General features: G+C 38.3%; 1 protein-coding gene across 2 annotated transcripts in view; it reads left to right on the top strand.

Annotated features, from left to right (window-relative positions):
- abca12 (ATP-binding cassette, sub-family A (ABC1), member 12) overlaps positions 1-14,777 on the top strand; it is an 89,988-nt gene that overhangs the window by 31,789 nt on the left and 43,422 nt on the right. For both annotated transcript variants that reach the window (XM_067444325.1, XM_067444324.1), the window contains 14 exons: positions 453-2,882; positions 3,200-3,303; positions 4,592-4,698; positions 4,913-5,121; positions 5,716-5,792; positions 5,939-6,069; positions 9,052-9,219; positions 10,200-10,364; positions 10,450-10,645; positions 10,798-10,937; positions 11,514-11,633; positions 11,731-11,821; positions 12,725-12,904; positions 13,327-13,615. In XM_067444325.1, the coding sequence (XP_067300426.1) occupies positions 453-2,882; positions 3,200-3,303; positions 4,592-4,698; positions 4,913-5,121; positions 5,716-5,792; positions 5,939-6,069; positions 9,052-9,219; positions 10,200-10,364; positions 10,450-10,645; positions 10,798-10,937; positions 11,514-11,633; positions 11,731-11,821; positions 12,725-12,904; positions 13,327-13,615 (4,407 nt within the window). The remainder of the gene's footprint in view (positions 1-452; positions 2,883-3,199; positions 3,304-4,591; positions 4,699-4,912; positions 5,122-5,715; positions 5,793-5,938; positions 6,070-9,051; positions 9,220-10,199; positions 10,365-10,449; positions 10,646-10,797; positions 10,938-11,513; positions 11,634-11,730; positions 11,822-12,724; positions 12,905-13,326; positions 13,616-14,777) is intronic.

Here is a 14,777-nt window from a genome sequence, read left to right as displayed (position 1 = left end):
CTCATCCCTGTAATGAACTGACTACTGATTGGAATCAAATTATGCATTTGTGCATATCTGGGCAAATCAGTCACGTACGACCGCAGGAACATTTATGCTATCGCTGTAGATCACTGAACGTGATGGAAATTCTGTTATAACTATACAATTCTATTAATATAATGTTAGTGCCCACTGAAATGGTGAACAAAATCAAGATGAATTATATACCATTTTGCAGCATTTAAATATAAATTATCGAGTTTAACAATTTTAGACATTTTATGTTTGTTTTTTTGGCCGATTAATAAAGATCGTTTTAAATATCTTGGACTGTAATAGTTCATAATCTCTTGCATATGATGCATAGCAGACAGTACATTATCTAATCAAGCTAGTGAATGGATAGCTAAAGAGCCATTTTTATTTGTAACTTTTTTGTGGTCATACAATAATAATTTCTCTCTCAACAGCCTCCCCACAGTACAAATGACTCTGGAGCAAATTAAGACAGAAGCTCCCTGGATGACGCCATACATCGAGGCAATTGGAAAAACCATTGAGGTCATCCTAAAGAATAGCAATCCCCATCAAAACTCAACTGCAAGCCATGTGATCATCATGCAGGCTTTGGAGATCACACTGACCGGAATGAATTTCACAGAGGAAATGATTAGTTATATCTTGAGTGGAGACATATTTATGAACCACAATGGAAGCATGGTTGACAATATAATAAAAGAAGTGATCCAGCAAATAATTGGTACAGGATTGCTGGAAGACTGGCCCATGCTTAATGGAGTAATGCAGCAGGTTCTGTATTTGGAAGATACAAGTGGCACCCTATGGAAATCTGTTGAGTTTTTCAGCTGGCTGTACACTACTGAAGATGATGGACTCAATTTTACCTTGGAGATCCTGCGCAAGTTGTACGAGATTTTAAGGGATGCTCTAACTAAGATGCCAAATCCTCTGTCATGCTTGTCAGACACTTTTATAGACATTGTAGGAAATGTTTTGCACCTGCTGAAACAGATCAAGCTAACCAGTGACCTCTTTGCACCTGTGGAACAATATCTAAGCCCACTTAAAATGCAAATTGCTCATGGACAGAACCTTCAAGGTCTTGTCTCCAATACAAGAAAGGCCAGAACTGCGGCACATGGAGTACAGAGGGAACCAGTGGATGACTTCCTTGACCTTCTTAACATTGACTACCGAGCCTTGCTTGATGTTCTCGCCATTCCAGCCACCTCGACTGAAATTTTCGAGACCATCCATGTTTTCTTTGCAAATCCAGACTTGGGTGTCATCCTGAAGGGACTTTCGAGGGAACCGGCTGGAAACGCGAGTCAGGAGGATACTATCGACACAGCTCTGAAGGTGTTGTCTGACTTGACACTCCCTAGTAATGGACAACGGTTCCTAGAGATGTTCATGAACATTGCTAGTGAAGGAGGGAGTTTGCAGGACATTGATAAAGTAGAGAAGCTGACAGAAAGCCTTGGAAGAATGGTTGATTTGGCCGTGGCACTATCTGACCAACCATCTCTGAACATCGCACAAAGAATCGAGCACATGGCCCAACAACTTCAAGCTTCGGTGTCGAACATTGTCTCACATGAAGGAAATGGCACTGACACTGCAATCCAGTTCCTCACAACGCTCAACAGCATCCTTAGCGAGAATTTTGAGGAAATCGACGACATCAGCCCTCAGGTCACTGGCATTCTCCAAAACATAATTGGCTCATTTTCCAGTACAGGGTCGCAGATGAGCATAGCATCCTATTTGGCAGCCATGGATCAAACTGCTGAAACCTTTGCCTCGCTCCTCTCTGGAGAGGTAGCAGTGTATTTCAACATATCTAGACAAATGCTGCAAGCCTTTGCATTGCTTGAGGCATATCCTGGAGACATAGAAAAAGTCATGATGTCCACCAGCAAGATTTCTAACTCCCTAAACCACGTCCTTGCCCTCTCAAATATCACAACTCTTCCAAATGGACAGTCCATTCAAGAGGTCACCCATCCCCTCATTCTTAGCAGTGCCATGGCCACCCACATCCTATTCAACCTCTCCATGTCAAACTACAGCCTGAGCAGCGATGCTGAGAGGGAAAGGCTTTTGACCCAGACATTCAATCAGATGGTTATCATTGTCCCCAAGGAAACACACCCGTACCTCTTTGCTATCAAATCAGCTCTTTTCACTGCACTTTCAAAAGTATCCAACACTGCAGACATCACATCCAACTTCCCAGAAATCTCTCAGTTGGTAACACAGTCTCTCCTTAACTCTCTAAACATTACTTATGATCCGACATCCACGCATATGACTCCAGATGGCCTGGTCTACATCTTGATGACTGTGTCTAATCAAGTGTCCGTGAGTCTCTTTGAAGGTCTTAAGTTATCCGGTTCCCCTATCCAAATTGTACAAGTTGTGAACTCTTTAAGTGAGGTTGCATCTTCCATATACTCGATAATGCCTGTTGAGGGACATCCATACATTAATATCACGCTCAAACTCATGGAGACAATGTCTTTTGTTCTTAATGACACCAGCACCTTTGGGGATGTCAATGTGGCTGTATCTCAAGTAGTCAATTCTTTCAACAACCTTCTGATCATGGTGCCCCACATTGACACCAACTCTTCCAGCAGCATTATAGGTGACCTGGAGCATACACTGAAGACAATCTTAATGATCATCCAAGCAGACCAAAGCCCTATCACCCGAATAGCTGATATTACCCAGCAGCTGCTGCACACCATCCAAAATCTCATTTCGCTGGGCAATAGCAGCAGTGTAGAGTCTGAACTCGCCAACATAGTGCTGGGGGCTTCTAACATGAATATTGGCCATCTGCTGGAGATGAATGACACTAACTGGACCGACAAGTGAGTTTCTTTAAGGTTCTGCTCTCAAGGCTTCCTGGTTATGAGCTCATAACAAGGCCTAGTTTTTCATTTCTTTTTCTTGTTCATTGCAAGGCTATTACTTTGCTCTTATATTTTCATCCTCCATGGCATTTACCCTGCATAAACGCTTACTGCTTCAGAGAAATATAGTTTATGACTCTGAAAAGAACACATTCTTGAGGTTATAAAAAATAAATCAATGATCATAATCCATAATATAGTGCATTATGACTAAGTTAGTCCAGCAAAAAGATCAACGTTTTGTTAGTTAATTCAACTTTTCAATGTTTGCATAGGCTGCCTGTGTTGCTGACAAACCTTGCTAATAGCCTTCCGGATGACCTGCAGTATTCTCCTCTTGTTAAGTCCATCATGAGGAGTCTGGCCAACGAATCCCAAGGTATATACATCATCTCACTACATCTACTGACCTTTAACACTGTTCATTCAGGGGTTTTATTTCAACAATCTTATGTGCTGACTAGATATCCACAGTTGCATATTGTGCGTTTAAGCATTTTGCATTCAGCCGTGTGAATACATAATTATATTTCTGCATAATTTACATTTGTTTAGCTCAAGAACAAGATGCATGTTCACAGTGAATGTTGCAGACTCCATATTTTCCCACTGAATAAATTACTCTTAGTAATCCCCATAGACATTAAACAATGTATGTTGCTTAATGTTTATGTCTTTGCAAAAAATAAAAATAAAATTGGTTTTCATAGCAATGCAGTAAATGGCAAGTTTGAAGTCAGTATTCTGTAATATTCAGCCAGGAGGCATGTGGCCAGACAGAGTATATGAGAAAGCTTTTTACAGTGCCTCTGATCTTTAAAATAGCAAATGTTTCTGTTTTCTTCATTGCTACTCTCTTCTACGCTCTTTCTACACCCCCCCCCCCCCGTAAAACACACAAAAAGGAAGACATTTTAAACCTTAAATTTCTTGACAAGAAAAAGTATGTAAGATATTAAAGCTTGTTTTCTGAGAATATGTCTTACGATAATGTTTACCCCATTGGCAAATGTTTTAGGCATAAATATAACACAATTTAGAGACATTTGTGCAAGAAAACATTTGGGAAAATAAACCTAATTGAGATATGTGTTCTGAAAAAAGTTTTAGATCCCTATATATATATATATATATAAAAAAAATAGAAAACAAGACATAATTAAATCAGTAGATAGTTCAAGTAAACCCATTCCTTTTAAATCAAATCTCTTTAAGAGTTAACTTTAAAAAATATTTTAATGCTGTACTTCAGAGTGCACAATTTGTTTTTCTCTGCAGATCCACAGTTTTCCCCCACTTTCTTTGTCTGTAGCACTTATCATTTTCTCTTTAAGCCTCTCAATTTGCGTTATATTTTCTTTAATAAAGCTGATGTCTTCCTGAGCATTTAATTTCCCTCATAAGTGTCTGATCTTTTATATCGCTTGAGGTGTTGTACAGGTAGGAGCTGTCAGATCTAAATCAGTACTGGCACCATAAAGTTTCTCAATGTCTCTTTTCTAAGAGGGATTTCTTTGCTAGATCATTTGCTGCTTGCTGCACTGCAAGGTTGGCCTGAAAGCGGAGTTAGGTGCAAGTAATGATGCCTGTAGGGAATTTAAGTTACTTTAGCTCTGCTAAAGCTTGATCTTTGTTTTCTCTTTTCCATTTCTCTTGCCTCTCTGAAGAAAATCTGCATCTTCTACTGCGAGCGCTAAACACTGCCTTTGAATTTAGCTCAGCCAACTGGGCAAATGAGAGTTCAGGCCTGATACTGGACCACCTGTTAACTCAGGTAAGATTTTTGATGGTTTAGATGAAAGAAATTGACATTTATTAAAAGTCCTTAGTTGCTCATAATTATTCAAAATTTCAAAACTCGTTTAACGTGTGTTATATTTCAAGTATTTTGAAGACATACATATAGTTTTATGTCAATATACAGTAGCACATGAGTGGATTTTTGTGTAGGGTTGGTTTAACTGTAAATTTCTTTCTTGATAATATAGGTTTGTGCTCTGGAAAACATGGCCTCGGTGCAACTGATCAGCCAGGTTCTGCCACTGGGCCCTAGACTGCTATGTGACACCGTTGTTCCTGCAATCCAGGCCTTACATGTGCTTTCAACCAGCCTGGTGAACCAAACCAGCAACATCTATGATCTGATATTCCAGACTTTTATCGGAGACCCTAGCACTTACAACACTGACGTGAACTGGTACAGCATTTTATAATAACCTAAAACCTTGTTGTTGTAGCTTGTATTATGCATGTTACCGGTGTTGGGGAGTAATTTACTAAAAGTAGCCATGCTACTAACATTTTTAGTAGAGTGAAATCAGCCAAATTATTTAAAATACAGTGAAGTTTTTCCAGTAAGTAGCCACTTTTTCAACGATTTGCACTACATTTGTCACATTCTTTAGGTGGCGCTGCCTAAATCGTAGCAAACTGAGAAGTGATTAAACTCACTAGCCTAAAAATTCCACTTTTCATATGAAGCATTGGCAAGTTTTATTTTTGCGAATTTATTTTTAGTTTAGACCCCAAATTCCAATGAATCAGATGTTTACATATTACACATTTTTATAAAAAATATAATTAAATAAAATGTTGTTTATCACTGTTTTCCGTTTAAAATAATAATATTATATTTGTGACAAAAATATTAATATAATAATACAACACAATACAATATGCAATTAATGTCATTATTTATATAATACATTGTACAACATTTTGAATGGTTTGTCTCAAGGAATAATACTCATGGTGCTCTCTCTCTTACCATCGCTCTCTTTTTTTTTTAAAGGACCTCAACTCTCTCTGAAATTGTAGGCTTCGACGTCTCCACTCTGAGAACTCTTGATATCAATATTACATCTCCAGGTGTGTACCGCTGTCGCTTCCAGCAAAAGAACTGCAGAAACACCAGTGTTCCTTAGCTATCAGATGGTGGTTCAATCAGTCTTTTTCAACCTTGTCATACATGCATGTCTGCTCTCTCACTTGCCTTTTGTCTTGAATTTTGACAGCCGAAGTGAAAGTTTCAGAGCTGCTGAAAAATACAACTCTGTTTGTTCAGGATGTCAAGCGGTATACCAACTTCCCCCCTAACGTTCTTCAGGCTCTGCTAAATTACCCTCTACCCAGCAGCAACATGCAGGTACACCATAACTCACGCATACATCTCAGGGGCTCAAAATAGGTGTCCGCAAATCATGGCTTCACAGGCAGAAGTAGAGGCAGAAACTAAAATAAATAAATAAACTGAATCTCACTTAATTCTGAATTTTATCGCCATCCTCCTTATCCAATCTAAACACCTTTGACCATTTTCATTGCTATGTTTGCCTTTGGCTTACTCATGAAGGGCTGTTGGGCTTTATTCTTGGTAAAGCTGCTTTGAAGCAATGCCCTTTAGTAAAAGCAGTATAGCTCGTGTGTGTGGGTGAGGAAGAAGACAACAGGGGTCGGCTGGCTGGAACTCGAGGCTGTTTATTTCTCAATAACTCAGGTAATCAGACAATGTGCACTTCGCACTGTTCAAACTCAGTCTCTCTAAAAAATCTCTCCGGTTTCTTTAAGCAGTTCTTCTCTGCATTCCTCCAGCTCCAGTCCCAGCACATTGTGTTGTCCCAGCTTCTCTCTCTCTGGTCCTCATCTCCTGCGTGGCTTAAGGCTTCAACATACTCCACAAGAACAGAGAAATAAATTCTTGTTCCCAGGGCTGGTTTGGGAGTTCTCGCTGCTTGTTCTCAACACATCGCCTAAGCAGAACTTTTTTCTTGCGGGTGTCCGAGAACTATCGTGTGATTGGTCATCCATTTAAGCTGGGCGTGGTCAATGCGGAGAAACGCAGATGATCGACACCTGATTTTCTCATGAAGTATGGAATGTACTGGGCAGAATGAACTTTGTTCTTGTTCTTGCCACCTCGAGAAAACGACCAAATTTCTTTGTTCTTGCAGAGTATGAACACACACAAAAAAAATTTCACTAAAAACTTTATTAATACTATCTTACACATCTTCAGAAGCTAAAAGTAAAAAAAAAAATTAAATACAAATGTATAGATGTAGTAGAACTGGTTCATTATTTTAGTCGGGGCATCATGCCCATTAAAACTGAGAGTATGGTGTTAATTTTTTTCGGACATCTTCAGAAAAAGCATGATGGCTCAGGCTAAAAGGCTTTAGCCATTAGACACAACGGCATCATGCCTCAGACTGAAAGGCTTCAGATCTCAGGAAAAACAACATCAGTTATCGGGTCTTTTTACAATTAGGCATCGGGTAAAACAACCACAGACTAAAAGGAATCGGAAGAAATGGCCTCAGACAAAAAGGCATCAGACCTAAAGGTATCAGGCGAAATAGACTCAGGAAATAGGTGGAAGTTTTGCACCTTTAAATAGGAGGAAAAAGTGATCAGGACCCCGATGCGAAGCGGAGGAAAGTTTTTATTGCGAGGAAAGCATGCAGAACATACTGCATACATGTGGTATTCATCTTAATGTCACTAGTGTGGACAGCATTAGCATATTCGCTAACAGTATACCTCTGCAAAGGTATTTCAAATTTTGTTTTAACCCATAAGAAAAGAACAAGAGTTTTGCAATTAAAATATAGGGGCCTTGGGTGTATTTTAATCGATGCCTTCATGTCTGATGCCTTTTAGTCTGAGGCTGTTTCACCCAATGTCTAATTGTGCGAGACCTGACACCTGACGTTGCTTTACTGACATTTAAATCCAGATAAGTATTAATAATGTCATGTCTGACTGTTTGGTTTATATGTGAACTGAATAGTTTATATTTGGGTTTGATCATGATAATCTCTCCTTCATAAAGTATGCTGATGATATGCATTGGTTTCCTGTCAGAAGGAATTGCTCCTCATATTTTGACTATATTGATAGTCTTAATTGTTGCTTTGAGAGTAGATTTTTTTTTTTTTTACATCTTAATAATCGAAATGACAAAAGGGCTATGCTTGAGGAACCACAAGAGGATATGAGGTACAGGCCTTGCATACAAACCAGTCGTCATAAAGGGACAAACTGTACAGCAGGTCTTGATTTTTTATTACCTATAGGAACAATTATTGAAGATAAACTTAACTTTGAAATTAGCATAGACTCAATTCCTTTGGCCACAAGAAATGCATATTAAAAAAATTGTCCCAATAGCAGTGATTATTTTAAAGTGCACTATTTTAATAATAATGATAATAATATTTTTATTTATTTATAAAGCACTTTACATTTAAAAAAGAAAATCTCCTAAATAATGCAAGATAATGGTGGTTTCATAGAGCTTTTTTAATTGAATGTCTAGATGTTTACTATATATATATATATATATATATATATATATATATATATATATATATATATATATATATATATATATATATATATATATATATATATATATATTATTGTGGGGTGTTTGGAAATGTGTTAGGAATGATGTGGAAATTGTAATTCTGTTTAATTATGTGTATTTGTAAATAACGTGTTGTGTTGTTAAGCACTAATCTAAACTAAGTACTAGCAGAAAAACATTTATAGTTATATGCTAATATCTATGGAAGCGGCAATAATCCTTTCAAATATATTTGATGATGTGGTTTATTGATATCTGATATTCTACACATTGCGTAGGTAACTAAACATTTTATTCTAATCTTAGAATATATAAGTACAAAATAAATAGCGCCCCAAAAGTTGTTGTCTTTTGCTGAATATCTTAATTTTGAAGCTAAAATATGTCACACAGCCTATTCACAGTCGATTCGTGTAGAACCATTGATTTTTCACATTCATGTGGTTGGGGGAATTTGTACAACATTTTTTAGCCCTCTGTTAAAATTACTATTACTGATCGACAGAACTCAGCGAACACAGGTAATGGAGAGGAGGATGTACCAAATTGGTGCCCCCTCAAAAATTCTAAGTGCATGACACCCCAGCTTTTAATAGAACACTACTGTTAATTTGCCAAGCATACAGGGTTATTGCAGACAATATTGGAAAAAAAAGGAGAAAAAAATTGCTGATTTATTGGCATATCACTGGTGTGAAGTCTTGTAGAGTGCCAAATTAATGCAATAGTCTCTGTTTGTCCTCTTTGCTCTCATCACAGATCTTGACATGGTTGGCAAACCTGCACCAGTGCTTAGACCCCTCGTCTTTGCACCTGGACCCTACAAGTGAGGCAATCTTCCGTGCCTTCTGTGAACTGTCAGATGATTGGTACAGCTTCACAGTTATCTTTCTCCGTCATGTGGACACGAAGGGTGCTTTGTTCAGGGTAAAGAGCTGGGGGGCCCACAATGTATTTGACATACTGTATAGCCAATGAAATACAGAGGCTACTCCTCTGTGTTGTAGTTAGTTAAATACAAGTATCTTTCGAACATGATTACTATGAAACTAAGTAATAATAGTTGCCTTTTTTCTTATACATACATTATTATGATTTTTTTAATTTACTTTAATAGATTATGGCTTGCTATTAGCTGGTCAATATTTTGCTATAGAGATAAAGCGACATGCTTCATAATCTGAAAGCCACGCCCACCGCATGGGTTGGGGGGGTCGACAAACCACCATTGACAAACCAACATTGTATACATTGACTTTCTATTGCGGGAAGCAGCCTTCTTGTTATTTCTGACTTATAACAAAAAAAGAACAGTGTCTAAAAGCTGATATGTGAAAAGATGTACAGAACACAAGCTAAAAAAAGCAGAAACAAAAACCCGGAAGTGTTTATAAGCTGGTAACCCAAAAAAACTAGCGTTTAAAGACAAAAGTGCATATATAGAGAATGCAATAGAGACAGAGAATAGAGCCTTGGACGCTCATTTTTTGGAGTTGACAGCTTTATAAAAACAATTTTTTAGCTTGTTTGCTGCACACCTTGTCATATATCACCTTTTAGACATTGTTCTTTTCCCTTTCAGTCGGTCACGTTCGACGTACGTCGGAACTGAACCGACGAATTGAGTTCAGATCCCCTTCTTCAGGGAACGAGGGTTACATACGTAACCGAGACGTTTTTGTAATAAGTCCAAAAGGACAAGGAGGCAGCCTCACACAATACAAAGTCGATGAAGAGCGTTGGATTGTTTTTCGCCCCGGTGTGGGCGTGGCCTAAATACGCTCTGTCTCTATGGCATTTATTTATAATGGAATATCCAGACAGACATTACCACTATAAAACATTTTTAAAAAAATACTGTTACCCAATGGTGCTGCTTGTCATAACCCTGTGGTATTGTGTTACAGCTGATGTTATCCAGAGAGATTCAGGAATTGGTGGAAATCATGCTACAGATGATCAAATTTTTGACAGACATGATGCAGAAACTGGTACCTGCCATTAGCAAACTGCAGGAATACCTAACAAACATAGGAGAACTAAACCTGGTGGCCAACCAAGAGTTCCACAGTGTAAGTTCTCCCACTTTACTTTACTTTACTTTTTATTGTTGATTATTTTTTATTAAAATGTGTCTTTGGATTCTCTCTCCCACAGTTGGTGAGGGGAAAGCGGTCCACCATGTCTAGCAGGGCCACCTTTAACACCATCTCTCGTGCCTTGTGCAAAAACGGCATCTTGACACTGTTTGCCATCTCGACAGTTCCTATCTTAACAGAGACTGATCCGTCCGTCCAATCAGACCACAAGAGAGAAGAGCTCATTGAGAAATTCAAAATCCCCCACGATGCTAGTATGGACGCATAATCTCAGCACACAGCTAAATGTGCAATAAAGCATTATGATAATGACCTGTCGAGAATCTGCTTACAGCATATTGAGTTCATATTGATGAAGTGCTGTGGTCAGGCTTAATTAATATACTGCTTATGTCTTGGTCTCCAGGTCCCTTCTGTATGAGCCTCTACTTGGATATGGTGAACACTACAGGCGGTGCAGTGGCCTGGGCCTTCCTCAAACCCATGCTGTTAGGACAGGTCCTGTACTCACCAGACACACCAATGATGAGAGAGATCATGAGAAAGGTGCTGCTTTTAATATTTTTTTATCTTTTAATATAATAAAAAACATTTATGATAATCAACAGTTTTTGTATGCAATTTGCAATGCTTTTTAATGTTCTCATGTTAAACATTTCTGATTTTCTCCATTGAAAAGTATGATAGAATATCTGTGAATATATAACATCATGCATCCATGGCAGCACCCGGGGAGAAGTATGCTCAAATATGTAGGAAAGAAGTATGAATCAAATAAAAGTTCCTACATGATGGTGAAACATTTAATGACCCTTTCTGTTGGTAATTTGCATTGTGCTGATAGCATTGCATAGCGTCGTCTATCCTCTACAGTTTGGTTGCTAGGATTCGTCTTTGATGAGAATCAGATAACCAGCAAAGTAAAGTACGAATATTCCACTTCAGATTTGGGATGGTCTGCAGCCTAAATCCTGCAGTTTAGATCATCTGACCTATACCTAAACAATCAGATTCTCCTCTTAATATGTACAGTAGACAGAGTCTGGTCGCAAATATGAAATATTGTCTCTTCTTTTAACTTTTTTTGTTGGACTATAACAAAACTTTTTTTCTTTTCTGCAGTCAAATTCTACACTGCACCAGTTTGGTGATCTAAAACTTTATGCGTCTGAGTGGATAGAGTCATCGTCCTATGTAATGCAGTCTGCCAGCTTTCTGACAAAAACCTTGCCAATACTCCAGGTATAATACCATGAGTCAAGAGAAAACCAAATAAATAATGTTTTTTTCCTCCTCCACTGCATTAACTCATCTCTTGTCTCTTATCAACTCTTCACAGAATTCTCTGCGCAATCCCTTTGTCCAAAACTTCATTCAGACTCAGACTGGTATTGATGTTGCACAAATGAGCTCAACTCTCAACCAATTCTGTAAGTTCTCAAAAAATTTGATATACGCAATGCTTGAATCATGGTGATGCATCATTACTATTACAAAGTTTCGCATTATTATGAGAGAAGTCAATATGAAGTCAAATATTTTTTTCTTTTTTGTGAGAAACACAGTCATTAGAAAGTGTTGTGTTGTAATGAGAAGTTATAATAATCAGGTGTTTACTTAAATAAAATAACATATTAACCATAATCATAACAAAGCTTCTCATTATTATTACAAAGAAAAATTATTTGAGTAAGTTTAATATATAAATTCTTCCTTGTAAACTCCAAGACCCTGGAGTTTGTCTATAAACCATAAGCAGTTTAAAAAAAACAGGACCTTAACGTTTTAACAAACCTTAACAAATAAAACATTTAAGGGAATAGTTCACCTAAAAAAAAATACGATTCTGTCCTCATTTACTCACCCTCACCCTTACTTACTCACAAACCTGTATGCATTTCTTTCTTCTGCTGAACACAAAAGAAGATATTTTGACATCCATAGTATGAAAAAAAATGGCTACTGTCAACGTCAACTGTTTGGTTGGACATTTTTCAAAGTATCTTCTTTTGTGAGCAGCAGAAGAAAGAAATGCATACAGGTTTTTAACAAATTAAGAGTAAGTAAATGATGACATACATTTAATTTTTGGTTGAACTATCCATTTACATGACAGAATATCATCTATAAATGCTGAGATCAGGACTAAATACTGAAATCAGTCTATGATATGCAAATTTACCAAACATCCTCAGGGAAAACTAGCCCTGTCCAAATAGTGCTTTACAGCCGAGCACATGACAACACCCGGTGAAGCATTACTCCTATAAACCCAATTGTGTCTTATCCTGAATCTGCTGTGGCTTGAACAGTTTTTCTTACTCTCTTTTCAGCAAACATGACAGTCTTGTTAGAGAAAAACAAGTTTATCATGGAGCAGATCACCACTCTCTCTATGCTGATGATGAACCTCTCCTCCTGTGTCAACTTCGACCGCTACCGAGGCTTCAACTCCACGGATGAGCTCGACAAACAGGCGGAGAGGCTGGCTCAAAACCGCGAACTCTACGCCAGTGAGTGACACACACACGCGCACACACACAACACACACACACACACACACACACACACACACACACACACACACACACACACACACACACACACACACACACACACACACACACACACACACACACACACACACACACACACACACACACACACACACTCACTCACACACTCATCAGGGGAGACCTCTTCAACTGACTACTCCACTCATGCGTTTGGTGATACTCTCGGTTGAGGACACCACAGACACTAGAGAGCCATCGGGTTATAAAGCCTGTAATTCAATGCAATTCGATTCAATTCCATTGAGATATAGATTTTCACTGTTATCGAGGAGCAGCAGGCCTCTGAGGTTACTATGACAACAGATCACTTGCATGCTGAACTTCCCTTTTACACACATGCGTTCTACTTATCTTCACAGGCGTCATTTTCAAACTTCCCGAGGAGACCTCCAGAAGCCTGCCCCAGAACATCGACTACACCATCCGCATGAACATCGAGAATGTCATGCGCACCGACCGCTCACGAAATCCATTCTGGGTGAAAGATGCCTATATCTCATCAACAAGGACCCAGCGGTATAGCCGAGGCTTTGTGTTCCTGCAGGAGAGCATTGAAAGAGCCATCATTGAAATGCAGACGGGTAAAGCCATGGATGGGCCCGCGGTCCAGATGCAGGCGTTCCCTTATCCCTGCTACTACAAGGATGAGTAAGTGTCTCACAAGCACAAACCCCACATAGACTCTCAGCATCTCATACAAGATGCTCACCTAAGATGTGGTGTCTGCACAAATAATAATCAACAGCTTTTACACTGAACACCTGCCTCCTCTTGGACAGTATTTCATAGAAATACTAGATTTGCATTTGCTACATAAAACTGTAGTGCTTGCAAGGCAGCAAAACAATTGTGAAGGTTTTAGGTAAGCTTAGCTTTAGTTCTGTGTAGATGAAGTGCTGGATTGGAGCTGTTGTCATGGCACTGTATTTTCTGTTGCTATGCATGAGTATCAATATAAATAACATCACAATGACATGGCTTTAGATTGTTAAACAGATGCTGTTTTTTTCAAATTTCCACATGACCTTTTTCCTAAATGTCAAACTTTCGGATATGTCTATTAAAATTTTGACATGAAACAGCTTCACTAACATTCTTTTCAACCACATAGTATCATTATTTCTGTCTTACAATAATTACAATAATAATTACTAGTTAACTTTTTGTGCTTATGATGAGTTTTGATTATTATATTATGTATGTTGTTATGTAGTTTATTACTTTGAGCAAAAAATAAATAATATCCTTAAGAGGTAAACCCTGTACCGCTAAGTATGTTTTCTTAGTCCCAAGGCCTTCTATGTGCCATACACGTAGGTGTCTAAATGTAAAAAATAAATAAATAAATAGCCTGCATAAAACATCTGATCTTACATTTTTATACTTGTTCATATATCCAGTTGGGAGAAATACACTCCTGAACAAAAATCTTAAGACCGAGGGAATCATTACAAGCATTCTCATTTTATGCTAGTGGATCGTAACTGGGTTGTAGGTGCCACTTAAAAATGCCAAAAGTAGAAACAGGAGCAAGAGACAAAAATATATAGAGTAGGCAATTTACTGAAAACTGCATTTGCCCTTAAACAGGAAAAAAAATCAAAAGTTTAAGACCATAAGCCCAACCCCCCCCCCCCCCCCCCCCAAAAAAAAACAGAACTAAAAGTGTCTAAAAAGGACTCAGTAGTGAGTAGCCCCAGCGTTCTTGTTGATCACTTCAAATGACTGATTCCAGAAGGCTGGTGGGAACCAGGAGTTACTCCATGTGGTGAAGATGGCTTTACGAAGGACATCCATGGTCTGGAACTGA

Source organism: Pseudorasbora parva, chromosome 5, assembly GCF_024679245.1.
Source record: "Pseudorasbora parva isolate DD20220531a chromosome 5, ASM2467924v1, whole genome shotgun sequence".
Classification (NCBI taxonomy): domain Eukaryota; kingdom Metazoa; phylum Chordata; class Actinopteri; order Cypriniformes; family Gobionidae; genus Pseudorasbora; species Pseudorasbora parva.
Note: the sequence above shows the minus strand (reverse complement) of the source record. Positions and strands in the feature narration are given on the sequence as shown.